This window comes from Podarcis liolepis (genome assembly GCF_965112155.1).
Source record: "Podarcis liolepis genome assembly, chromosome: 6".
NCBI classification, from domain to species: Eukaryota; Metazoa; Chordata; class Lepidosauria; order Squamata; family Lacertidae; genus Podarcis; species Podarcis liolepis.
In genome coordinates this window covers 57,812,016-57,839,456 of record NC_139559.1, presented here as the reverse complement: position 1 = coordinate 57,839,456, position 27,441 = coordinate 57,812,016, and the positions used below count along the sequence as shown (strand labels likewise).

The following is a 27,441-nucleotide window of genomic DNA, read 5'->3' as shown; positions in this document are numbered from 1 at the left end:
GGGAAACAAATTCATTACTGTACTGCATTTAGATTTCGTTTTATTACCGCATCTGTTGTTGCTCTTTGGAACGTAAGGCTTTAATATAATCCGTGGTAGAATTAAAAAACAGTCACCTTTTGGCTGGGAAGAGCATTTTACCTTTTCAGAACTTGGTATCAAATATATTTGATATCAGAAGAGATTTTCCCTAGATTGGACCAAGCACAGTTAGGAAGTCATAGGTGCCCTTAAGCTGATACCCATAACTAGCAAGGCTGCAGCCACCTTAAAAGGTTAACATCTGGTCCTTTAGAAGACTAGGGGGAGCAGAGGGCAAATAAATTGACAAATCCTTTTTCAGCTATAGGCATCTGCTTACGAATTTTTCATTTTCAAAAAGAAACCTGTTACTTGCATCAAGTATTTTGGTGGCATTTATATTGTCTCATAATTGTATGACCAAGTATTACTATTACAATGAGATGTCTCATTGATCAACAAGGAGTCCAGTGTTCTATGAAAGGTTGATTAGTGCATGGGCTGCCAATTCAATGATGGCTGGAAAAGTTATAGCAGAACAGGCTGATCCAAGCACCTGTGAATCCTGCTTGGAGGAGCACTCTACAGCAACCCAGGCCATGGCTTCTGCCATTTGCAGTCCATCTTTTCACAACCATGCCCATGCAGGTTATTTACCCATGTGCTTACAATGTTGAAAGGTGAGCAGCCATATAGTAGAGGCTCAAGCCATTGCATGCGATGCAGCACAGGTTGCAGAGGGAAGAGAAACCATGATAGATGCTCAGTCTGCTTGTCAGCTCCCTATAATGAGAATCCAGTTGACGCAGCCGCATAAAGGACTTCTGCGGGAACCACCCAGCATCCTCTCCCAAGCCATAGCTTTGCTCAATCAGGTGCATTTCGGCCATAATATCTGAAGTCACTTGCCCAAACCACTGAGCGTTTAGAGCAGCAACTATGACACAAATGAAGAAGACTGTAATCTGGAAAGGAAAGATAGTTATGCTATGAACTATTTATTGTCGGGTAGCATCAGCTAGTATGTGGGGGGTTTTCATACCACATGTAGCTGCAATCACTCTGCAGGAATAATATTCGGATTCATGGCTGGTACCTAGGCAGGTTCCTGTGGCCCCAGCAGTGCATATCATCCTTAAAATAACCCTGTAGGTTGGCCCTGCCATTGCATTTTCAAAATAGGATTAATAGGGTATATTTTGGTGCAAGATGTTCCGTTCCTGTGCCAAGTCACCAAACTGTGCTCCTTTGCTGCTCTGCCCCACCACCTACTGTCTGAATACTACCCCCTACCAGCCATGGTGGTAGTTACAGGAAACAGAAAGAGTGCCCTGCTACTAAGTGTGGGTGGCTTCTCAGTCTGACCACTTCTTCCTAAGGCAGGCATGCCATCACAAGCGAGGCCATGTAACAAAGCAGAATGGCGGACTAACCGATGCACGTGATATTTAAAAGAGGGAGCCCACTACCTGCATGGTTTCTTCCTCGTTGAGAAGTTCGCTGGGGTGACACATGGCAAATATGGTCAGGTTGATGAAAGCACAAGCTGAGCCAATGTGGAAGTAATAAGGGAAGAGGCAGCTCTGAATGAATCCGAATGTATGTTGTGAGAGATTGTTGCCCATCACAAAACCTGCAAGAACAAGTGGGGCGAGCACAAAGGAACAAGGTTATTTAAATGATACAAATGCTAAAAATAATAATGAATAGCTGTTTTTAAAAAAACCATTGGGTGCAAAATTAACAGACCTATACAGTTTTAGATAATCTCTTCTAGCTTCAGAAGGCTTATTTCCATAGCTGTCAACCTTACCTTTTTTGCGGGAAATTCCCTTATTTCAGCGCCGCTATCCCGGATTGTTAGATATCCCATAGACTGGCCCCGGGACTGGTGAAGCTGCTGAGCCCTTACATTTTCAAATCCAAAAGTTGACAGCTATGCTTATTTCCATTGTTTATTAGGATTTTCCACACTTGGTGGTTTTACCTTCACATCATCATCATCATTCAGTTGCTTGGTGTCTAGGAATATAGACTCACCAATCCAGAAAGTAAATCATCTTGCCAACCAGTGTTATCCCTATTTACCCAGCCTACATCTTACTGCCAAGCTAAAGTACACCCTTTTCCCTTTCTGAATTCACTGCATATGCCAGTTCAGAGCACTCCCATTTCTCCAAATGTCAAATCCCTCCCTAAATAAATTATCTGTGATTAATTTGACCTTTAAGCATCTCCGTGCAAAGAGTGGGGCTGTGGAACGGTCCCAACCTACTGGCTATAAAAGTCACCCAGATCTGCATTCCCCAGAAAGTTGAAAGGAAAACCAAGTGGAGCACTTTCACTAAGGTCGAGGGATCAGCATCTGTGGACATGGTACTTCAAGAAGATAGTCGCTTGCAACTCCCTTGGCCAAACTTCAACTTGGGAGACACTCGTTTTACCTGTTCAGACACACTGAGAGGCAAAAGAAAGTTACTTTAGCTTCAAAGTAGTCAGAAATGTCCTGTCCCCTCAAAATTAAAGTGTAATTGTCACATTTGTTCTCTCTCACACCACATTTCTTAGGGGTATATGTTTTGTATTGCTGCTGTGAAGGAGTTGAATTTAAATGGACCAGCTAATAGTGCTTAACAAAATTCTCAGCCAGTGCTCCCAAGAGAAAGCTATTCTGAGACATCTGTGAACAGTGGCGCTCATAACCTCCCCTTTTGACTAGACTGATAAAAAGGTGGCCAGGTCATCACACCATATGCCACCATAAAGCCAGGAGCAGGTTTTAAAGGCTTTGGGCAACATCTGGAACCATTAATGCCAATGAGCATTTAACCAGTGATTACAGAGGGATGTGGGTTGCATTCATAAGGACTTGGAACACAGACTTCTTATTTATTCATTTTTTCCCCAGCATTTATTCCATGGCCTTCAAATTACAGTGGAGGGAAGCTTCTCTGTTACTTCAGGTAAATTCTGACCCCAGTCAATGCTTAGGCTGGGTAAAGTAGGTCTGGAGCAATTATTCCAGCCTACCAAAAATTAGGGCCACTTGTCACAAATTTATGTTGTAGTCCGACAACAGCTGGAGACCCAAGTTTGGGAAACCCTGCTAGAGGAAATGTTCCATGTGTGGTGGTTGCCATGTGAGGGGCACATCAATTATTATGGAGAAATTCTTTAAATGTCCAGAGTGCTCTAACAAAGTGGATGCAAAGGGCATAATGTAAATTTTGGTATGGGCCAAAACCATTAGAATGGTGTGGGCTAGCAGAAACTCAAACTCCTACATCATTAGTATCTAGAAACCCACAAGCAGGAATGAAAATAATTACTCAGTAATTGTCTATAACAGGTCCCGCAGCCATCCCACCCGGTCACCCTCCAATCACCTACCAAAAATACACTTGCTGTTACAGACCCTCAGGTGGAGAATCAACTACAAATGTAGATCCCAACTAATAGTTGCTCACCAAAGCCACTTGCTATAACAAAAGAGTCCATACCTGAATTTATTTTAAATGGTTTTACATGGTTTTTATTGCATTGTGAAACTGCTTTGAGAGGCTTCATGGGAAGTGACTCTTAAATTGCTATGGATTGCAGCAACATGCTCCTTATTCCAAGCAGTAAAATATTTTCAGCAAGGTAACACACATCCTGATCTGAACAAAATACTGCATATAATATAGGAAAAGCAAACTAGGAGAGTAACAGGTTTTTTCCACTCCTTAAACTTCCAAGTACCTCAAGATGGGTAGTTTACTTTCAGAGAAACCCATAAGCTGACACTTGTCTTCCTCATCCCTTCAACCTGCAACACAAAAGGGAAACTTGGAGGCTAGTAAAAGACAAATACCGTATTCCCCAAGGGATTCTCAGATAAATTGCAATTAGGAGTACATGAGCGAGAACTCTGCATAAAGGAACCCCACGATTATAAATTGCACTCTTTGATTCCCCTTAGTATAGCGGTAGTGACACGGTACCCTCAGGCTGAAAGAATAGCAGGTGCTTCAGCCGAGTGGGTGGCCAAAGACATTTCAAACGGGTTTTCAGCGACTAGCAAGTTGAAATATTAACTTCAAAACAAAACTTTCCTTACCACCGATGAATAACGTTGCACTGGTGCGTTTTTCAGTGTGTCACTCAGACTCCCCGCCGCCCAAGGCTAGAATCTCAGAAACACAAACAGTAGCAAAGCTGCCGGATCAGATCCCAAAACAAGAATGGCATCTTTACCATCAAAATAAGCAGGGTCGGAAAGGATACGATCAAGAACCGGGCACAACACTCAAAAGCAGCGGATCCACACATCCCACATCAAACGGTCCCCAAGCGCGGCCAGATAATTGCATAGAAAGCATTTCGCTGTGCAAACAGACGGAACTACATCCCGGAACTGGGAAGGAAAGTCCCCCTTGCGGCGGGAATGCAGAGACAGACTGGACTGGGCGATAGGGAAATCCTCGTGCTAGTGCTAAAAAGAAGCCAGAAACGCAAGCGGAGGGGGGCGTGTCGCGATGTGCAAGTTTGCACAGGGGGACCTTTCTCTTTTGCAAGTGCTCTTTTACCTACGACTGGAGGAAACTTCAGCCCGTACCCCAGCAATCGTGGGGAAAACGGGTGCCAATCCGAGAGGGGAGCGGCCCCCTCGTGGCAGGCAGTTGCTCAGGCGGGGTCTTTTGGCCAGGCCACACTACTGGGCTGCTCAGCCAAGGGGGGGCGCAGGACTGGTAGGCGCGGGGCTTGCACAGGTCACCCCAGATCCTGCTGGTCCCCCACCTACCTTAGCCTGACTGGGTGGAGGCGAACCTCCCTTACCCGACTGAGTTAGGGGTTGCCCACCTCGTTCTTCCGACGGATCTCCCCAGTTCTCCTTTTCCCACTCCGAGGCGGGGCCAGCGGTGGGTGGGAGTCTCGGCCTCTGGAGAGACGTCGCCTTTGCCCTAGTTTATTTTTCCTGAGCCCCCATCATCACCGAGGCTTTTACAGCTGCTCCTTTGCTGAGGTGGAAGCTCTCGACACCATAAAACGCTAGGACAGATGACCCAAGACAAAAACAAGGGAGTTGCGCCATATTCAAAGCGGCAGCTTCTCAGTAGCACAGAACGCCTGCCCTTTTTGAAGAAGAGTCCTGTGCAGCTCAGCTGCCTTATTGTCCAACTTCAGTACCTTGGTCTAGTAAAAGCTAGCATGCATCTCAACCATGGGGGTCATACTTGGTTTCACTTATGGCACCTCAGCCCTAAGCCGCTTTCCATAGAGCTGGCAGAGCTTTGCAGATGGGAGGAAAGTACCCCTGCATTGGGCAGCTGGAGTTAGCAGAGAGTCATGTTTGGTTCTGCAAAAGCAAGTAACTAGAGGGGTCATAACTCTCCAGTGGGTAACGTGGTGCAGAAAGTTCAGGCGTAAAGGATGGTCAAGTGCTATGCTATATATCCAAAAACTGTGCAGGTAGAGAAACACTATTCCCTCTGCATGTTGTTGCAGAGCTAGCAAAATGATGCAATGGGGGTGTCTGAATTAAAAAGAACCACAATGATTCTCTGCCATGGGGAGGGGGGGAGCGCCCTGCATTTGAGGACACTGTTCTGGGGGTGCATCACCAGCCTCACATCTTATCCCCATGTTCCCCAAGTACAACCCATGAGGATAGGAAAAGTCTAGGGTAACACATATACCCTGGTTTCCTGTTTTAGGCTCTCCATTTATACGGTAAGACTGCTAAGAGCACAGTGGTTGTGTTTGTGTGTGTGATGCTTCATACAACATGCTGGCTGCAGTTGATGGGAGTTGTAGTCCAAAATATCTGGAGGTCAACAGGTTGGTGCAGTCTGATGTTTGTGAGCTGAGCCCAGCATGTCTGTGTTCAGTTGAGCTTTAGGTTAGGAAGCAAAGGAGGCAGCAAATTTAGCTAAATTTCCCCATACTATATGTTTTGCTTTTTGGAGGATATATTTTGCTGTGGTGTCTGTTTCCAGCATAACTGTGAGACGAAATGAATTTATTTGAAATATCTGTGTATCCTACTGTCAGGGGCTCAGGGACAGAGGCACAGGGGAGAGAGGAAATGGAGAGCGAAGGGAAAGAATCTGAGGGCAGCGTAGGGGAGTATGACAGTGACCCGAGAGATTCCATGAGCTTCTCCAGCAAATCAGAAGATTCCCAGAAGGAGGCGCCGATGGTCAGGGCAAGGGGGGTCCCAGGGGGAACACACCAGAAACAAGGGGCCAGCGGGGACTCCCAAAGCAGCAGCGGGAGATCAGGACCAGCTTCCCCACCAGAGCGTAGTGGGGGGGAAGAGTCCCATGTGTCAGGGCCAGCGTCTCCTCCAGCAGGGGGAGAAGATGAGTCAGGACTGACCACGCCTCTATCGGAGAGTGGGGGAACGGAGGGGAGGTCAGGTCCAGCTAGCCTCCCCGAAGGGGGAAGCAGTGACAGGCATAGGCGCCGACTCCATGGGGCCTGAGGGGGCCCGAGCCCCCTCAAAAATTCGTTTGGGGGGGCTCAGCCCCCCCAATAATCTCAGGCGGCGGTGGGCGCGTCCGCGGCTTTTATAGGGCGCCCGGCGCGCACCAGCTCAATAACGGGCACCGGTGCGGCGGGGGGCGCCGGGCCGGGGGAGGGGGGCGGCCGGCCTGTCTCCTTGGCAACCCCATTGAGCAGCGCCGGCTCCCCCGGGAGGGCCATCCCCCCGCGCCGCCGATCGCCAACACCGCCGACGCTGTGGCTGCCCGAGCCCGAGCCTGAGCCCGAGCCCTACCCGAAGCCCGAGCCCGAGCCCGAGCCCAAGCCCGTCAGGAAGGAAGGAAGGAAGGAAGGAAGGAAGGAAGGAAGGAAGGAAGGAAGGAGAAATGGGGAGGGAGACGAGGGAGGAAAATTGCGCGCAGGGTGAAGAAAGGAGAAGGGCGAACGAGACGAGCTTCCAACCCAAAAAAGGGCTGGAAGACTGGGAGGATGCAGGATCGGGAAAGAAAGCGACGCCTTCCCCGCCCGCGACGTCGCCCGCTTGTCATTGGCAGCGCAGCGGGCGCCCAGAGGGGCTGGGCACCGGCGCAGGCCGCTCCACAGCCGCGGAGGACAGCTGTGCGGCTAGCAAGGTGCGCCGCGTAGAGCGCGGTCCTTGTGTGGCCCGGTGGCCAGGCAAGCTCGGGCGGGGACCCCCATGCGAATCTAAGACGGGAGAAGAGGGCAGAGCAAAGGGGGTCCCTTCCCCAACCTCCGGCTCTGAGACTTCCCTGCGCCCCAGAAAAGCGAAAGGATTTTCTCTTTTTTTTATATAAATATTTTATTAAGTTTTCAAATACAAAGTTAGAAACATACACTGAAGAAAAAAGTAAAAGAACAAGAAAAAGAAAAAAGAAAAAGAAGAAAAGAAAACCAACCATTCAACACATTTTTTATATAACTAACTGGACTTCCTCGCATCCCTCCTCTTACCCTGCATTCTTTATAATAAAGATATCAGCAAATTATTACCTTGTTTCGTACCTTATTTTGTACTTTTCAAATACTATACCTCTAAATTTAACATACTTTTCATCAGTTACTTATATCTTAAATTAAACATAGTATTACCTTAGATTTTGACCTTTTCTTACTTAAAATATAATTTCCTGTTTCCCAAATCTAATTGCTGAAGCTATAGTTTCCGAATCATGTAAATTTTTAACATTCATACAACTTATATTGTTTTTGTAAATAGTCCTTAAATTTTTTCCAGTCCTCTTCCGTTGTTTCTTCTCCCAAATCTCGGATTCTGCCAGTCATTTCAGCCAGTTCCATGTAGTCCATCAATTGCGTCTGCCACTCTTCCAGTGTGGGCAAATCTTGTGTCTTCCAATATTTTGCGATAAGTATTCTTGCTGCTGTAGTTGCATACATAAAGAAAGTTCTATCCTTCTTTAACACTTTCTGGCCAACAATGCCCAAGAGGAAGGCCTCTGGTTTCTTGGGAAAGGTATACTTAAATACCTTTTTTAACTCATTATAGATCATTTCCCAGAAGGCCTTCACTTTTGGACAAGTCCACCAGAGGTGAAAGAATATCCCTTCAGCCTCCTTACATTTCCAACATTTATTATCAGACAGGTGATATATTTTTGCAAGCTTGACTGGGGTCATGTACCACCTATAAATAATTTTCATAATATTTTCCTTCAAGGCATTACATGCCGTGAATTTCATTCCGGTGGTCCATAACCTTTCCCAGTCCTCAAACATGATGTTATACCCAATATCCTGAGCCCATTTTATCATGGCTGATTTGACTGTCTCATCCTGAGTGATTTTCTCTTCAACCTGCCCTCCATCCTCTTGCAGAAAACTCTTTGCCTGCCCTGCCCGTATCTCGTTTTTGCTTTTTAATTCCACACACGCACCCTTCGGACTTCGTGGCAATCGGGCGCACGGGTGCGTTTCCTAAGAGAGTGAGGACCCCTGCCTCCTCCCCACCTGCTCCCTCGCCAGCCAGCCAGCCGCGCGCCCTAGCCGGAGAGCCCCGGCTGTCCCCGTCGCGCAATCGGCTGGATCTCCCTTCAGCAGGCCGTGCTCACAACTCGGCCCAGGGACCCCCAGCAGCGGATCTCCGGCTCAGCTGAAGAATCCGGCAACAAGCCCCCTCCTCCCCAATCGCTCCGCCGAAATACGCTCCAAAACCCCCCAGATAGGCTGCCGGCCGCCAAGTCTAGTGGCGCCCTGAGCGAGGGTCTCTCCCCAACACCGCCACCTCGAAGTGCGTTCTCCCGGCTACCCGAGCGAACCAGCGGCAGGACCCCGGTATGGGCCCCCCCAATATTTTTTATAAGTCGGCGCCCCTGGTGACAGGAGCAGTGTAACGGTCAGGAGGAAGGTAGCCGGCTGGGCGCGCGCGCCAAGTTCGAATGTACAGGCGCGTGGGACAGCAGAAAACCCGGATTGGGAACCAGGTCCTAAAGCCCGCCGGAGGCAGGGGGAAGACTCAGGGGACTCAGCGTCAGAAGAGTCTAGGAAGGGCGAGACCCCAGCTGACAGGCGGAACCAGAGGAGGAAAGAGCAAAGGAAGAGGTGGAGCAAGGCTAGAGTCTTAAACTGGTGTCTGGGGGGAGGAGATTCAGACGGAGCTTCAGCGGTCTAGAGTTTCAGACGTAGAGCTGCACGCCGCGGCAGTGAAAGTGAAACTGAACTTCAATAAAGACTTTTGTATATAACAACGAACTGGCGTTGGTCCTTTGTGAGCTGGGACCTCGGGCAGCTCTGACACCTACAGAACTGCCTGCATCTTGGCAATACCTGTGTACTCTGTAGTATGGCAATGAAAAGGGCATGTTGGATGTTTTAATTCACCAATAAGAGGCTGAATAGGAGGCAGTTCTTCGGATTGTTTATTAGAGAGCTATTATGAGCCATTGTCTGTCAACCTTAGCATCCATCTGAAATGCAGAGCTCATGATACACAACGGTTATAATTCCCACTCCATTCTACTATGTAGGCATATAAATGGCAGATAGCATTACATCATTATAAGTTACTTGGCTGCAGCTTTTTCTATCCACCTGCAATATGGGGATATACGGTAGACATTGCAGGGTTGTAGTAAGCCACATTTTCAATATTTGCCTCCCAGCTCCCATCACATGTACATAATATATCACAACCTCCCCTTTCCTTGTCCATCAGCTATACAGGGTCTATAGTACTGAACAGTTTGTTTTTAGAAACAATTTTAGAAATGCTTTTTCACATATAAGGCCAGTGTTTGGAAAGGTTAGAAATTGTTTCTTTGTGTCTATAGTTGGTTTTTTTGTTTTTGTTTTTTTGCAACAAAAAAGTCTTTACTTTCTCCATGAGCGACTGTCATGTTAGCACTCTAATGAGAGAGAGAGTTGCATTGTCAAAAATTACCAGCAAATCTGGTCTGCAGACAAAGAAGCTGTCAGCCTAGTGCTTCTTCTGCCTGCACTTTCCCCCAGAGAAGTTAATGGCTGCTAAATGGCTTCTACAAAGCAGAAGCATGCCTGGAATTCTCCTAAAGACAGGAAGGTGCAATATACTGGAAGCACTGCACAAGTAACAGACAGAAACCAGAATAACAGGTGGTTATTATTATTTTAAATCAACTGTATTTAGGCATTTTCTTGTTTTTCAAAAAGCTAAACTAAAAGAACCATCACTTCCTTCCCTGTCACACTTGCTGCTTATTTTCCTTCCTCCAAACACTATGAGGGAAAATAAGAGGGGGTGGGCAGAGAAAATAGTTGGAGTATGGCAGGTGTCATCAACCTCTCTGGACCAGGGACATATTTTGAATTTTGAGGGCAGGCTGTGGGTGCCAGTCACAAAATGGCTGCCATGGAGGTGTGGCATAACACAAAATGGCTGCCATAGGACAACAGAATAATAGAAGGACTGGACCAGGGGGACTTTAAGCCTGTTTCTTCAGATCAGGGGCACCGAGCCGGTCATGATACCCCAAAACAGCCTTTTGTGTCATTGCTTCCAGAGTCATGCTGAAGGTTGAGGAGACTCAACACTCATTCGGTATGGTCCAAGTCAATGAGATGAATGTACATTAGGATCACAAACCACCCGAAACAACATTTAAGGGCATTACCCCAAAACAGCATTTTGGTGGGGAATCCTGAAGTGATCCAAAAAGGGGATAAAATTTACACAGAAAAGAGGGCATCGCACCTGTCACTTTTAGTCTGGTGGATGACAGTCCCTCTATTCTTTAATTCTCACAACATTTCTGCCATGGGAGACATGCCGCAACACAAAATTAGGGAGGGTGCAATCATGGTGAAGCCATGTATGTGTTTCTGTACTAGAAAATGTTTAACCTGTTGAATTTCTGTCTGCCATACAGCTGTTAAAGGCACATGAACCCTGTGGCTGCCATCCTTTACCTGTTTACCTGTGAGTAAGCCCCATTACGCCCATTGGGACCTCCCCTCCCTCTTCTTTCCTCCCCCCATGGCAGTTAGATAAAGGCAGCCAAAAAGCAGAGGGGGAAGCATCAGTATTTCATTTACTATTTTAGAACACACCAAAGCAGCAGCAATGGAACACAGTTGTTGTTTTTTTAAGAGAAATTCAACAAGTGCAGGAGACAATTGTATTAGAACGTGAGCTACCATTTACTGAATTTACTATCTTCACCTGTGTCAAAAAGGGTAATGAGCAACTGATTCTTAAAAGCCTACTGAAGGATTTCATAATAGCAACCTGTGTTTGTTATTCTGAATATATTCCCATAAAGAAATTCAGGGAATAGGATGAAATATCTAAGCAGAAACTGGCTTCTTCTTTCCTTTGATGGGGGGTTCCTACTTCATGGTATCAGTTTAAATGGAAACATATCTTGCAAGATGGTTTGCATTCCTAATAAAAGATCTTTGGTTAAAGCTCACTATATTTTACAAATTGACCTGATAAGAAGTAATCATCTGAGTTCAATAGGGTTGCTCCCAGGTAAACTATGCAAAGGATTATGAGCCTAATCAATAGAACATTATGTGGTGTTTGTTTGTTTGTGTGTGTGTATGTCTATAGATAATGGATTAACACAGTTGCTTGCATTTTTTGTGGGATAACCAACCTCATATAACCAGCATTCTTAAAGTCAAATTAATGCATGAAGGGCTTAATATCATAGAGTAAGCTGTTCTGCCAGGCTTAGCTCACCTTGGGAGGGACTAGTAATCAAGCCTTGATTCTCCTTCCAGTCTACTTAAGAAGCTCAGCTTGTGAGGAGGCTAAGATGATTGCTCCAGCTTAGTCACATTGCTCTCACAAGCCATTCTTGTGTTCTTGTAGCAATAATTTAAGAACTTTCTCCATTTTGACCAAGCCAATTTTTGCTGCCTGTACAACTTTTCTGACTGATGTACAGTATGAAAAAATACATGGACCTAACCTTTGAAGAATTTGTAAGTAAACTAATTTTTTATTTACCAAACGTGGTTTTTCCTATGCTGAGGGAAGTGGGAAGTTTTAGAACTTACAAGGGTATATATATATATAAAGGTCTAACAGCCTATATCTCCATGCTTTACTTTGCTGCATTTTTTGTGATTTTAAATCTCTGCTGGGGTTCTCTCACCAAAGAGTACTTGCTCCAAACTTGGATCTTGGCATTCTTTAATTCGCCCCCCCCCTTTTTGCACCAACATTTTGGACTCTCCTTTAGGATATTGCTGTGGGGACTGTCCTGGTGATCTCCTGTACTTCATTTTTTTTTCCAGTACACCACTAGAGTCCTGTAAAGAATATTGTAAAATGGAACAAGGTCTGATTAACTTGTCCCAGCATGTCAGCCAGAAGGTGGCAGTAGAAGGGAAGCTTTGAGAAAAGTGAATCTGACGCATAAAAGCTTAGAAATGAATTAAAACGAGGCTTCTCAGGAGCCACCTGTCCAGCCCATAAATCCTGGATTCGGCTTTATTTTCATTCTGCTGGTCTGCATGCATACTACACTTGTGTTATGCTTGTGGTGTAGAAATGGAACAATGTTTGGACAGTGGTAGCTTGTGTTCATTGGGGCTGGTGGGGCAGAAGGCAGGAAGACCAACATTGATGGAACCAGAGCCAATGACAACAGAGCTGCCTTCTGGCTGGTTGCAAGTAAGAAGGCGGGCAGGTGGGGCCTGGCTGATGGCAGACTGAGGTTGGCTGGAGCAGTGCCCCATGTGGCCTAAATGGACCAGTGTCTGCTGCGTTTGGGTGACAGCTTTGGAAAGGATGTAGTAGTCTTAAGAATGTCATGCTACCATAGCAAATGTGTGTTCATAAATGTATTGATAGCATGATCACTATATTGATTACATGATGATTCTAACAATATAAATTGCAATTAAAAATGATCAGATCATGCTGTAAACAGGGTGGAATTACTGGATCTGTGATGGACACTACTTTTATCCCTAGCAATGAGGTGCTGCTTGAATATTAAGATGCCGATTCTATGTAAACTACAACAGGGAGTAAAGAAACTGCATAAAAAATGCCAAATAAGCCACGCAGGCTGTTGATTCGTGGTTTAACTGCATTTAACTGCACATTGTCCCTGAGACATGGAGCTGGCATTGCACTCCACTGGAGAAGGAGATTCCTCAGCCACATGGAAGCCTTTGGGCCTCTCCAAGTGTCCTTTTTATTGTGCGTTCAGAAGAATTTGTGCTTATGGTGGTATCGGGACAGTTGCGTCATTCCAATACCATTCATGCTTGCCAAAGTTTTGGGAGTAAACAAACAGCTAGGTTTCCAATCAGTGCATAGCTTCTTGCTGAAGTCATGTAACTTTTCATCCCATGCTGTGTGTGTGTGTGTGTGTGTGTGTGTGTGTGTGTTCCACCTTCGTTGTGCTGTAGCTCAAGTGCGGCCCCCTCCAGATGGCTATAATTAGGTAACAAGTCAGTAACACTGAGGAAGCATTGCAGAATGAAGCAGAATGAAATTTGGACAGTCCAGTATGAATCCACCTCTAATACACTGTTAACTGCATCAACGACATGTTATAGAATACACCCACGAAAACACAGCACAACACCAGTTTTGTGGTTTCCCTTTGTTTTTAATCCGAGGATGAGCTGTGGGCTTGGGTAAGCTGCACACTACAGGCAGTCTCAGTCTGGCAGGTCAATGGAATAATCGCTTGGCCACTTGGCATTGCACACTGACCTTTCCTGCCTATCACATATAGAACAGATTGTTTGATCATGTGAACTGTCTCCAAGACGTTCATTCAAGAGTTTAACCTTAACAAAAACTGTTGTGCCCCAAACTAAACTACTGGACAGTTTTCTTTTCTGCTTAGCGAGAGGCCACCAAGCTGGGGTTCAGTCGCCTCTGCTTCTTATTGGAAAGAAGGCGATTGACAGCAGCAGCCCACTGGGACTTTGAGAAAGGAAACACAAACTCGTGCGGCAGGAACACCTCCTTTGTAGCCATCGCACATGCCTGCCATCTGAATCGGCTTGAACCTGGTTGTCATGGTTTTCACTAGGCAAAGCAAGAGAGCACCATGAGGATTTGGCCCAGCATACACAGTGTATACCCAACCCTGTCTTGGGATATGTAAAGCAAGCACAGTACTTAAGGGCTTTAGTGGGATTTGCAGAGGTATGTCTCAGGTCTCCTGTATCTACAGTGGGATGAGTTCAATTGTTATGAGATCCTGAACTTCTTGCATTTACGTGTGTGTGTGTGTGTGTGTGTATGTGTATGTGTGTGGCTAATGCTGTAATTTTAACAGAAGCTTTTCAGAGGAATATATTCTCTTAATCTAGTAAGGTCAGGAAAGCTTAGAAGTGATAATGTCAGTATTATTTCAAACCTGTTAATTTAAAACCAGCAGGCATAGTCTTTCTTTCTTCCTCCCTGGTGGTGGGAGTGGTGTCTAATGTGATCCAGCATTTGTATGCGCAGATCTGAAGAGGGAGGACCCATCTTTACGTAATCTTAGAACAGCTGCCTTCACACACATGGCATTAATATAACTAATTCTTGGAGGGAAGGTTCCCCCCACCCCCCAGCACATATCAAGTAGATGTACTTTGGCCTCAAAATATTGCCCTGATGGATTTTTCATAGGAGAACAACCTCAGAGAACTTCAGTAAAATTATTTCTGAGCTAGAGAGATCATCACCAGTGTCTTTCCCCCCCTCTTGGTAGACAACCTATAGCTATTACAGAAACTTAGCCTGTGATCTTTGGTGGTGATCTTTGATTACCAGGAGGTAAATCCTTCAAGGAACACAGAACCATTTTTTTAAAGAAGAATAATTATTTTTTAAGGCAGTGCCAGATTATCAGAAGAAAAACAAGGCCAGGAAGGTGTGTTAGAAAAGCAATTCTTCAAGAAAGTACCAGCTTGTTTAAAAGAAACACCTGCAAGACAGCGAAACATCATTAGAAGGAATCTCCTCCAAGACAGTAGCATGGTATCACAAGTGACTTGTCCAAGGCAATAATTATTAAAGTGAGAAAAATCACAAGTTATTAAGAGAATCCCTTCAAGGCAGCAGTGGATTATTGGAAGGAAACTTCTTCAGAGCTGTTCTGGATTTTTAAAAGGAGAAAAAGAATACCACTTACTGAATTAAGATCCCTTCGTCCTGATTTCTGTTTTTGGGGGGCCAAGGCTTCTGGCTGGAGTTTAAACATTCTGAATTGCCTCTTCACCTTCATTTACTCTCTCATCCTGTTTTTGGAAGGAAACTGCAATTGTATAGGTGAAGCTGCCAAGGAGCTGGCACACTTAAAGAAGATGACAGCTTCCAGCATGAAGTGTCCTTCCATTGGAAGAAAAGGAGTTGTCATTGCTGTGATCAGTGCCATGGCAGTGATTTCCGTTTGCATAGCTCTCACTGTAACCCTGACAGTCAACAGGAAATCCCCACAAGGTACTAAGCAAGAAGACCAGGGTTTGCTGGAGGTGGGGGCCAGTGAATTTCACATAAATGCTGTGATTGCTGGGTTAGAATTCATATTCTATACATTGACAGGACAGGCTCTTGGTTGCAGCTATAAGAATAGAATTGTAGAGTTGGAAGGGAATTGAAGGGCCATCTAGTCCAGGGGTCTGCAACCTTTAAGACAAAAAGAGCCACTTGGACCCATTTCCGAAGGAAAAAAAACTGGGAGCCGCAAAACTCGTCATTATAAAAATAACTTTTTTGTCACTTTTTATTATTATTTCTTTGTTTGACCCCTCAGAATTACTCCTCCTCATAGAAATAAATGTTAAATTAACAAGTTACCTTTGTGTGTGTGTGTGTGTTCTTCACTCCCCTTCAAAACAGTGACCAGCGTACATGCCCCCTTTCAATGCAGTGACCAGCGTACATGCCCCTTACAATGTAGCGGGCGGGCGGGCAGGAAGGTGACGTCGGGACGGTGCATAACTAATGCACGCACCACCCCCATGTGACGTCACAGCCAGTACAGCGCCCGCCACAGTGGGAAGTGTCGGGACGTACAATGCGCCTCCTCCCCTCGCTAGTATCCGCCCCGGAGCCGCGGCAAAGGTGTAAAAGAGCCACGTGCGGCTCTGGAGCCGCGGGTTGCAGACCCCTGATCTAGTCCAACTAGATTGCAACTGCTTTTGGCTTAGGTTGATGCACAAGTATGCAAGCTCCCTGTTTTGCTGAATTCTTCCTCAGGCAGGTAAAATGTGAATGCTTACTTATTTTGAGGCCAGTTGGTTCAGTGAAATGTATTACTTCAGGTCTTTTAGCCTCACAGGATATTTCTGGGGCTGGTTCCATGAAATCCAAGAGGTGGCTGGGTAGTGGGAAGGTGAGCAAACTCAGTTTTGTTTTCCCTAAGATGTGCACAGCCTCAACCCAACCCCTGTGAAACCCTCACAACCTTGCCTGATATTTTCCCTGGACTATAGTGGAAAGCTCAGTGGCAGAGCATCCATGCCCCAGTTTCAGTCCCTGTGTATCTCCAGGTAGGGCTGGAGATGTTTCTTGTCTGAAGCCCTGCCAGTCAGTGTAGACAACACAGAGCTAGATGGATCAATGGTCTGACTCTGTATCAAGCAGTTTCTTAAGTTATAACACTCGACAGGTTGAGCATCTTTCTTCTTCATTACTTGGAATTTGCACAGAATTTTGATTAGGGACTTTGCCCTTTTTGGGGGTGGGGTGGGGGGGGCTAAGACAAAAGCACTTCTACGTAGCAAGGAAGAAAGTAAAGCCAAGAGCTCGTAAGCCCATGAAGGGGAAGCCGAGATGTGAACTGGAACATAAGACCCCTCCTCACAGGATTTGGATACCTGATGCTAAACCAGTCAATCAATCAAATGTTTATTACAGTCAACTAACCATTAGGCAAAGTACAAAATACAAAATAATTCAAAATCACAACCTCAGCAGAACTGATTATGAATTACTAAAGGTGACAAGTTAGTAAAATAAGAATCACAGCAAGTCTGAGAGATATTACAACCTTCAGATATATTATTACCACCACCACCCCTCAAGGAAGTTATTCAAAAGGTTCTCTAAGGTTTGACCAGAAATCCACCTGTTAATAGGATAAATTATGCTTTCTCAAACCCCTTGATAAATCTATAGTAAAAGGACACACGAGAGACCGTTTCAGGCTTTAACTGGTTGCAAGGACAATTCCTATCCTTGAAAATAACTTTGGCAACTCTGATGTCTAGTTTCATAGAGGATAAAATGTTAAAACCTGCCAACAAAACTGTTCTTACGTATTGTTGGAAAATTTAGGTATGGCATACTGTACATTTGTTGGACCAATTCTGGCCCTACTGTTAAATGTCATCTTGTTATCAGCCATATGTATATTTATTTAGAAAGGCAATGTGGACCCTTCCCTTCTTTAAATGAATGAAATATGGTATGTTCCTTCAACACCAAAGATATGCACTAACTGGGTCTAACTACCAGGAATGACACGGGAAGTTGCGTTATTTTCTTATTTGCATAAAGCTTTTATTTTGTGTGTGGGTTTAGTTTTCATTAGAAGTAACCAGTGCTTTTTTTCTCAGGGGACGCAGAGGTACACATACCCCTAAACATTTTGTGAATCTCTGTACTTTTGTCCATTTGCTGTATTTATTTTCCCTGATTTAAACTATAAAATGGTGATATGAGAGTACCCCTAAACATTTTTTTAGAGAAAAAAGCACTGGGAGTAACCCATGTTTATTTGTGTTCAATTTCCTGTTTAGATTCTCAGGCCTTCAGTACAGGTGGAGATATGTTGGATTATTTGTTCAATCTGAGGAGAATAGACCGGAAAGATGGGTTGCTGGTCAGCTGGTACCATGCTGCAAACCGGAAGAGTGAAATGGAAGAGGCATTGAAGAGTAAGACACTGTTTTCTTCTCCCAGGTTAGATCATGCCTGGCTAAAAGTACCATAGTTGGGAACAAGTGCACCAGCTCGCCCCTTCGATTGTGTGGGGTTGGTGTTTTGTGAAGTGTGCATGCTGTGCGCACACTGTGTGACGTGTTGATGTCATTGACTTTGGCAGTGTTTGTTGGGAAGGGGGTGGTGGTTAAAGAGGTACATTTGGACTTTAACTGCACATTGTGAAGGTGCTTCCACACCGACTGCTCTACAGTTGTTAGACATCATTATTTCTTTACTAGACTTATGGAGATATTGGTCTCATTTGTTGCAAGTGTTGTTCTGTACAGTTCCCAAGGAACAAACTTTCCTTTCAAGTATGTACCGTAGTAGCAGGGAAGATGACTGCTTGAGTTTCAAGTCCAGCTGAGGGTTTTCCCTCCCTCAAATAATGCTTTTCACAGATACATCACTGCTATGAATTCAGAGTAAGTCTGTATTCAACCACCCACATGGAGGATAAAGGGGTATATAGACTTGCTAATGAGTGTAAGAACTTGTCAATATCCCTCAACTGACAGAAAAACAGCTGCAGTTTATTTGTCAATTTATGTGCTTGAGGGGCAAGTGACAGAAGTTAACTTTAAGGAGCTCATTCTAGGTTCAAAAGTGCATTTTAATACATTCTTCCAATATACCTTTTCTTTTTTTAAGGTGGGTTAACCACCATGATTTAAAAGTTCTGCTAAACTTTAACATATTAACTACACCATTCCTTACAGTTAATCAAGGCAGAGAAATCTGTAATGATAAGGGGGATAGGATGGCTCACATTGTAGCGATAAGAATGAGCAATTGATTCTAGTTGTGTGAGATAAGACAACTCCATCAACATGGTTCCTACTGCGTTCTGTCTGAAGGGGCTTATCACCTTGTGATAATGAAACTAGAGGAATGGGCAGAAAGCTCCAGGCTGATGTAGAACTCTTCCACTTCCATTATCAGCTCAGGCACAACTTACATCAGACATCTTATCTGAAAAAATCGAGTATTTCATTGGGCCTTGGGAATCCTTCTTGAGGAAGGAACTGGAAGAGAGAGGTTTCCACTGAGTTGTCTATCAGTTAGCAAGAGGAATCAAAAGAACATGGCATAAAATTGGAGGGCCTCTGCACTTTCAGGAACACTGCTGTCCTGGTGATCAGAAACCCAATATATATTTATTTCAGTAGGAATTTAATATGCTGAGTGTTGGGTATATTATTCTATTTCTTTGTGGTGTGAACCCAATTAGTTTCTTCTTTTCTTCAGATAGCACTTTGTATATTGTTTAAATTGGAGGGAGTAGAAGCCCTTCCCAATGTTGTTTGACTTCCAATTCCCTTCAACCCCAGCCAGCATGGCCAATGGTTTGGTCCAACAAGATGTGGTCCAACAACTAAAGGCTCCCCAACTAAGCTTTAAAATAAAAAGTTGATTTTCATTTATTTATTTATTTATTTATACATACATACATACATACATACATACATACATACATACAAATATACCCCACCTTTTCCCCTGACAGGGACTTAAGGCAGCTTACAGATAAAAATAATAACCTCTAAAAACAAACACACACACAAAATCTATTAAAACTATACAAATAATAATTTATCAAGTGAGAAATTAAACTCCTTTGGTTGCTCTATCCTGGTGTCTGATTGGCCTCACTCGTAGTTGCTGTTGGGTAAGAAAAAGGACTCGGGTGACAATGAACTCTGGGTGGATATTTTTCTCATAACACCACTGAAATTTCCAGAACTCAACTGTGTTGAGTCCTCATTCAAATTAAACCCTCCTTGCAATGAGAACAGTACCTCAAGGACTGCCTCTCCCCACATAAACTGACCTGAACCCTGCAATCATCACCTGACACCCATCTTTGTGTGACCCCCCCCTCCATGAGTTCCGTCAAGCTCTGGCTGAAAAAACGCCCTGGAACAATATGAGAATGGGCCTTTTTGGTGGTGGCCTCCTGCTTCTGGAATGCTTTCCCCAGATAGGCACACCTGGCACCATCTTTATCTAGCTTTAGGAAGCAGACAAAAGCTTTTTTTCTTTGCCTGGGACTTTCAGCCATTAATTTCATTTTGGCCTCTTTAATGTGGCTAGGACCTAGAGTCCTGCCTTTTATTCATATACGTAGGTAGGTTGGGGGGGGGTTGGTTTTGTTTTTAACTGGTTTTAATGTAAATCACTTTGAGTTACTCCATAAGAAAAGCAACTAACAACAGCAATAAATAAATAATATTAATAATAAATGCACTATAAATAAATCCCTTTGCTTTATAAAATTATTGTCTGTTCTGTATTGATAATATTTGCTACAATTATTACCTTAAAACAAAGATAAGAGAAGTGCAGCAAACTGTTTAAATATAGCGCTTTTTCCACAGTTGACTGAATGCATCTAGAAGCAGGCCTTTAGACCTTGTTCCAATCCCAGACCCTAAAATCTGAAATGGTGCCTCTGGGTGAAAGCTGCCCATGCCAAACTCCCACCATATGCAAATAGACTGTGCACAAAACTTTCTTCACTATGAATTCTCTCTCTCTCTCTCTCTCTCTCTCTCTCTCTCTCTCTTGTGTGTGTACGTACGTACAGGTGACGTTATGGCCTTGGAAGCTGATGTCACTGTTGAAGCACACAACACACCCAATGAGACAGACACGCCCATCATGGCCCACCCACCTGACATCTACAGTGATAACACTCTTCAGGAATGGCTGGAGGCAGTCCTTAAGTCATCCAATAAAGGTATGTTGGTTGAAAGGAGACGTGCCAATTGAAGTGGATAGGGAAGGAAATTATAAGCTTCAAGCCAATGGTATTGGGTTTGTTTTTACTCAGATTGTTTCATCTGAAAAGTATAATTTTTTGTCGGGGATAAATTATTTTATTTAACTATATTTATTATTGTCAGCCTTATGATCTTGCCATATGTCACATGCATGGAAATGGCTGAGACGGTGCATAACGGCCCATGTTTAATATGGATTTGAGACTATACACCATTAAGATCTTATATCCAGTACTTTACATTTGTGCTGAAAGCATCTTCCAGGAAGGGGGAGGAAGTTATGTATAAAAGAGGCCCTGGGTAGCTTCTCTGAGAGCAGTCCAAGCAGAGTAGGAGTATTTTGAGCTTGGATGTAGCAGCATAATTTATTACTGGGTCGAAACACCTTAAAAAGAACATGTACCCATTGACCCATGGCAGGAAAACAAGCAAAAAACTTGCAATCAGGAATGGAGGTTTCATTATTTATTTAATTTATAGATTGCTTTTTGTTATCCCATTTCCTGGTCAATAATAAAGCAACTTACAGGTCACTTCCAGATGGAAACTTATTGAGCAGTTGTCCTGATTTGTTTTCACAAAATTTGTGCAGAAGTCTTATGCTGTCACCAACATGCCCCCTACCCAGTGATGATTATTATCCTACACTTTTTGTGGTCTTCTATCTGTTTTTGTTTTTGTTTTGGAGGGGAGGGGAGTAGATTTGTTGCACCAGAGCTCTACTTGGTCATTGCTATTTATTGTTATGCGCCCATTTTCTTGTAGAAAGTTAGGAAAGTATGTTCTCAAAGGCTGCCTACCTGACTGTGGGAGAGATCCACACAAAGGGTGACTTGTGCCTACAGCAGACCTCTTCATATGTTGCCTCCATCCATCCATTCATTCTAGAACAAAGCAGGGCTGGTTGAGTTAGAGGCACTAACTGAACCTGATGGATTTCACAGGAGTTTCTTCCTTTTCCAATTAGCCATCAAGCTGGATTTCAAAAGCATCAAAGCTGTTGGCCCATCTCTGGATATATTAGTAAAAACCTCCTCTCAAATGAATATCCACAGACCTGTTTGGCTAAATGCAGACATTCTGAGAGGCCCAAATGTACCTATTAATATTGCAGTCAACGCAAGCCGGTGAGTAAAATGAACTTCTATTGTATTTGTATCAGGATGGATTTTCTATCCTGGGATGGAGCATCTGTATCCAGAAGTACCTGTCTACAGCTCTATCACACACTAACATTCGACACATGGTAGGAGTCGAGTTGAATCAAAACCTGTGACTTTCTCCTAAGCCTCCACTTGTGTAAAGCATGTGCATACAGGGGACCCTGTGAAAAGCAGCTGGAGGAGAAGGGGACAAAGGCTGGAGAAAGAACTATGAGAGGAGGGGTGCCCTTTTCATATCCTTGGGACCCCCTTTTATATATTAACTGTATTTTTGTAATATTTGCTGTTTTAAGTTGTCTGTTGCTTTAGTTTTCTGTATACTCCTTAGAGGGGATATGTATAAATAAAATTATAGAAATGGTATAATTAAACCGTCCCATGTAGTCAGATTCAGCCCTATATTTGCTCAAGAGGGGACACCTGTGGGCAAATATAGTACATGGTGTACTCAGTAGTCCCACTGCACTAAAGTGCATTGCAAGACATCAGAAAAATATGGATCAATTGCTGCAGATAGCTTGGGAACCCAGTAACCCCACAACCATCTATTCTCTGCATATGTGGCATAAATTCTCTTCTGAGGCACACCCAACTTGATCTGCAATGGAGCCAGCATTTTCCATCTGAAAAGCTTCCAAATCATCCCACAGTCTCTATAGTCTTCTTCTAGCACAAGACTTCACTAAGCCAATTTTGCAACGACACAATTATTGATAAATGCCAAGTGTCTACTTGATTGTGTCAAATGGCCAAGTTGGCTTGTGCCTTGAGACCATCTCTAAATCACCACTAAGCCAAGCAGGGTTTCCTTCTAGATTTTAGACTGTGTTTCGCAGGCTAGTAGTGTCTCAGCTTGTATTGGCAAAAGATGGCAGATCAGAGAATGCAAATATCTGTAATAAGGGAAGGCTTTGGGATCAGGATATGGGGTGCTGGAAGCCAGGTATGAAGGTTACTGGGGGCAGATCAAGTCCCAGAGTCATTAGTTGCCACAGTCATTAGTGAGGCTTCCCAAATAGGCTCTGAGTCTTGGCTACCCTTGTGTGAAGAGAAACTAGAATGGCTTTAGATGTCTGCAGTTGCAGCTTATATTGTTGTTGTTTGTCCTCAGATTCCTCTCACTCATCCAGGAGAAGTTCCCAGACTGCACTCTCTCCCCAGGATGGTCAACCCTCTATTTACCTTTCTTTCCAAACAAGACCTACACACAGAAAATGGTTGAGGACATGCATAGCCTCGTAGGGAACCTGCCTCAGCGAATCACCTTCCCCATAAGAGCCGTCATGGCAAGACCAGCCTGGCCTCATTTGAGCTGGCTTCTCAGCCAGTCTGACAGGTAAGAGATTTACAGCACGCTTATTGTTTATCCCCCCCTGCAACACACAGAGATTAATTCAGAAATCTTGGTTTACTCACGCACTAGAAACTTGCAAACCGTATGCAGTAGGTCAGATTAAAACAGAACTGCTAATATTAGAATGAATCTACATATTCCCAGTCACAAAACATGCCAACCACCTTTCAAAAAGTGCTGTCTTGGGAACCAAGAATGCATTGCCCACAAGGTACAACACTGATCTCCCCACAGTGCAACACAAGGACACAGCCAGATTAATCACAGCAAAATGGGAGTAGGGGGAAGAGGAAGTGGATGCTAAGGCACTCGGGATGCTTGAGGAATTTGATCTTTGGGGATTCTGATCCTAACTGCCCTGCTGGGTTACATCTCTTGGACTGATGTGCAGATTGGAACATTATTGTCCTTCAGAGCTGCATCCCTGTAAAGTCATCCCCGTAGGCATATCCTACAGAGTCATTTCTGTAGTGAGACATCACCTGTACTTTGGAATGCCTTCTCAGTTGATATTAGGCAGGTGTCATGGCTGTATCCTTTAGATGCCTGCTGAAAATGCTTCTCTTTTGGTGGGTCAGCTTCTGATTTGGTTACATCTGTTCTTAAATTTGTGTTAGATGTTTTATTGTCTTCAGATGTTTTTAACAGTTTTTTAAATAATTATCACAGAAGTGTTTGCTGCCCTGGGCTCCTTTGGGAGGAGGAATAGAAATTTAATAAAATATATACTAATCAGACTTTTCTGAATATTGCAGTACTGTTCTTGGCTCCCATTCCCTTCTATGCCATTTCCTCAAATCAAACCCCACACCCCAAAGCCTCTCAGGTATCAAGTCAATTGCAGCCTAATCATGGATCACCCACATAACGTATAGTTTGGACCTTAGCACTGAATGATTTCCTGTTTAACATCCTAGACTACACAGCTTCCAAAAACTTCCTGTACCCCCCAAACGATTTCTCTTCCTAGGTACAGCCTGACTCTCTGGCAAGGGAAGACTGACCCAGTTACAGTGGATGATCTCCTCTTTATTCGAAAGAATAGCCAACCTGAACAAATCTATTACGACCTTTTTGAACCTGTGTTGACTCAGTTCCGGGACTTGGCATGTGAGTATTAAATTTTACTTTTGAAAATGCACCAAGATACAGGCAAAATTCAAGTAAGGGTATGAAATATTTGCATATCATACAGCCACAGCCACACACACCCCTCGTCTAAGCAACAAATTCAGCAGGCTTGTAAATAGGCACTTGCCTAGTTTCCTGCACTGACTCATATTCTAAAAACCATTTTAGACAACAAATGACTAAGGCTGACCATGGTGATGCTGGCTAGGGTTTATGAGAGCTGTAGGCCCTACCTGGCCAGGAAGAGAACCTGGAACCCTCTGCGTCCAAATCAGATGTTCTGCCACTGAGCTGTGACCCTTACCTACCAGGGAGGGGAACCTGTGGCCCTCTAGGTGTCGTTGGACTGCAACTCCCAACATCCCTGCCCGTGTGGCCAATGGGCCATCCAAGAACATATGAAGGACTTGTTTTATAGTATAAAAGTCATTTGTGTTTGTTTTCATGAACAAACATTCCAACTCCCTGTCATTTCAGTTGAGACTAAGCACCAAGAATCAGGGCAACCTCATCCAAGTCCCGCTCTTTGTTATACATCTGATATGCGCTGATCCAGCAAAGTTTCGAGTTTTTCATTTAATTCAGAGACCAGTAACGTTTCTCTGGGCTCATTGGCCAACTGGAGAGCTCCAGAATACCTTTGACACAGCAGAGACTCGCATTGGGCAAGGCTCTTCTTGCTTTGCAGTTTTTCCTGCCCAGAGTCAGATCACCAGCAGTGGTATGCTCCAGAATCGGGTTGACTTCCTTTGTTTTGCAGCTGGATTGGCAGTTTAGCGCATGGACTAGATGTTCAGGTCCAAGTGTGCTTGTTCTTGGTTCTCAGCACAACAGGAAGTTCAATGTGGCAAGCACCTAGGCTGATATCACCAGATCAACTAATATGTTTAAACTCTGCTACTTCCGTCAATGTGTACACACAAAAAAGGAACCGATTCATAGTCCCTGAAGCAACTTCTACAACAAATAGTATCCTCAGCTTCTTGCCATCTGGACAGTGCTGCTGCGTAAACAGCTTGGAAATGCCATCCCATTTGGCTGAGACAACTTTCAAACTAGCAGAAAAGATACATGACAAATGAATGAAGTTGAACTAAACTCATTCTCAGACTGTGGATGTGGACGTTCTGAGGACATGGCTGGAGCATCACCAATGGGTTTGTACATTACAAAAATCAGTAGCTTTAGACATTTATTTAAAATGTCCCATTTTAGCTGATAGTTAAGGTTTAGAAGAAAATAAACAATTTTATATTCTCTATCACAAGTTGTGCACTTACACTGATTGGTTTACCTGTTTTTATCTTCTTTCTGGACCTTAAAGTACTAGGAACTTGATTTATTTTAAATTAATCCCAAGGTACTGAATTCTGTATTTGACCTCAGCTTTCACGCTTGCATAATGTGAATGCAGAAGCCTGACATACATGTGCAGCAAAGCAAGAAAACCCTAGAAGCAGGCTGACTTTGGCAGACATCAGTGGTTCTTGGGGGACACAACTGCTACCCATACAGTGTGATCTCATGTACAAGAAAGAGATCCACCGCAGTTCTCAGCTCTGCTGCTGAAGCATGTAAACCAATCCTTAACCAGAGTTAACAGCCTCACTGATATACCACCCATGTTATGGGCAGCTTCAGAACCCAGGAATATGTGTTATGTGCTTAACAGTGTCAGCGCTAAACCCTGTGGAGCATGAAATGAGAATTTGTTAACATGCACATATATAATTATAAAATGGAGGCATGCCACCATAGCCTCCAATAGCACCTGACCAGTTTGTGCCCAATAAATGCAAACTCAGGAGCTTTTAAATTTTTAAATATTCTTTTATTGAGAGAAATGTCAATAAAGTCCCACAGCTCTGTCAAAAAGATTCAAAACCAGAACTGGCAAACTTTACTACAAAAGAGTAAGAGAAAATACCCACCTAGTAAAACAGAAAATGAGGTACTTAGTTTATGGATCAAAGAATAGATTATTCATCCCCCTTCATTCCAAGTACCAGAAGGGCAAGTTTGAATGATTTTTTACATGAGAAGGACAGCACCGCCAGGGCAAAATAATTTAATCTCCCTCAGGCTCAGACTGATGATAAAAAAAACTTCCAACATTCAAGAAAGACACATTGATACTAAATAATGGTTAAAGAAAAGCTAACATGTGACATGATTTAATATTGTGCTGATTTTGTGCAGTGTGCACTGTAGGTAGTTAAGAATGCCCTCCACCTATTCAAAAATTAGTTTGTAGATTCTTCCAATGAAGAACAATTGTTGCAATGAATTTGTTCTGAATTCTTGTGAAATTCATTAAAAAACACTTTAAAAAACATTTCACCTCTATATGAAAAGTCATTTTTTAAGCTACTGATTTTCAATTGAAAGCTGTTCTCCCACCTAGTGTTCTGGACACAGAAAGAAACAGTCCATTTTCAAGTTTTTCTTGACATCACATTTCTCTGCCAATCAAATATATACAAGGCTTCAACAGAAGCCAACACAGGTGCAATTAAGGATATGTAAAACCCAGGACGGATCAGAACAAGTTGCTTCCTGAAGTGCAAACATGATTGCTAAGTTACTGATCATTAAATCCTACTGCATAAAAATCTTCATTCTGATCATAAGCCAATAAAAGTGACTTCCCTCCACAAGTGAGGGCTGTGCAATTTGTGCATTTGAATAAACCTGTTTCTTTCCTCTCCTTTTATCCCATACATTGAGCCGTCATTTCAATATTTACAACAATGCTCATTGTCAGACAAAGATGACTGGTTTCTGTACAACTAAAGATTCTGAAGCCCAACCGAGAGATTGTCTTTGTTTTTCTGGAGAAACTGTTCACAGGCTTGAAAGGTGGAATGGAAGCTTGAAGAGAGGCCAGCAATGTTTGTTGTAATGTAGGCCAAAACACCTGAAGTGGCCTGGTGGTAATATGACACCTGGAAACAAAAAAAGCATCTTATCAATTAGTTCCTGGGAAGGCTTCAGTTTACTGACCCCAAACTAAGAATGGATTTCTGTCCTCAATGTACAGTTGACAGCAATGCCAGAGGACCTTTGGCTCCTTGAACTCAGTTCTAATTCCTAACTTGCACAAGACATTGGTTTATTCAG

At 43.8% G+C, this 27,441-nt stretch overlaps 3 protein-coding genes across 15 annotated transcripts in view; 1 reads left to right on the top strand and 2 right to left on the bottom strand.

The window, feature by feature from the left end:
* Window positions 1-20: 20 nt before the first annotated feature.
* LOC310709972 (transmembrane protein 205-like) lies at window positions 21-4,961 on the bottom strand. 5 transcript variants are annotated; one of them, XM_083510168.1, is made up of 5 exons: window positions 4,864-4,961; window positions 3,763-3,829; window positions 2,297-2,478; window positions 1,491-1,654; window positions 21-986 (listed from the first exon to the last, which is right to left on the bottom strand). In XM_083510168.1, exons 3-5 carry the CDS (start codon window positions 2,394-2,396, stop codon window positions 687-689), a joined length of 564 nt encoding a protein of 187 aa, XP_083366294.1. In that variant the 5' UTR covers window positions 2,397-2,478; window positions 3,763-3,829; window positions 4,864-4,961; the 3' UTR covers window positions 21-686. The 5 variants fall into 5 exon arrangements, with proteins under 5 accessions (XP_083366294.1, XP_083366293.1, XP_083366291.1 ...); XM_083510167.1 differs by having other exon boundaries at window positions 4,801-4,891; XM_083510165.1 differs by lacking the exon at window positions 4,864-4,961 and adding an exon at window positions 4,258-4,387.
* Window positions 4,962-5,383: 422 nt separating this feature from the next.
* Window positions 5,384-26,430, top strand: FAM151A (family with sequence similarity 151 member A). Of its 8 annotated transcripts, none has more exons than XM_083510143.1 (8): window positions 5,384-5,472; window positions 14,796-15,403; window positions 17,707-17,844; window positions 20,478-20,630; window positions 21,641-21,800; window positions 22,948-23,172; window positions 24,161-24,300; window positions 25,082-26,430. In XM_083510143.1, the coding sequence occupies exons 2-8, from the start codon at window positions 15,268-15,270 to the stop codon at window positions 25,096-25,098; spliced, it is 969 nt and encodes a 322-aa protein (XP_083366269.1). In that variant the 5' UTR covers window positions 5,384-5,472; window positions 14,796-15,267; the 3' UTR covers window positions 25,099-26,430. The 8 variants fall into 8 exon arrangements, with proteins under 8 accessions (XP_083366269.1, XP_083366267.1, XP_083366271.1 ...); XM_083510141.1 differs by having other exon boundaries at window positions 24,799-26,430; XM_083510142.1 differs by lacking the exon at window positions 5,384-5,472 and adding an exon at window positions 10,140-10,537 and having other exon boundaries at window positions 24,799-26,430.
* The window catches only part of ACOT11 (acyl-CoA thioesterase 11), a 63,663-nt gene continuing 62,352 nt past the window's right edge, over window positions 26,131-27,441 (bottom strand). For both annotated transcript variants that reach the window (XM_083510102.1, XM_083510103.1), the window contains one exon: window positions 26,131-27,266. In XM_083510102.1, coding sequence (XP_083366228.1) covers window positions 27,111-27,266 — 156 coding nt within the window. In that variant the 3' untranslated portion in view covers window positions 26,131-27,110. The remainder of the gene's footprint in view (window positions 27,267-27,441) is intronic.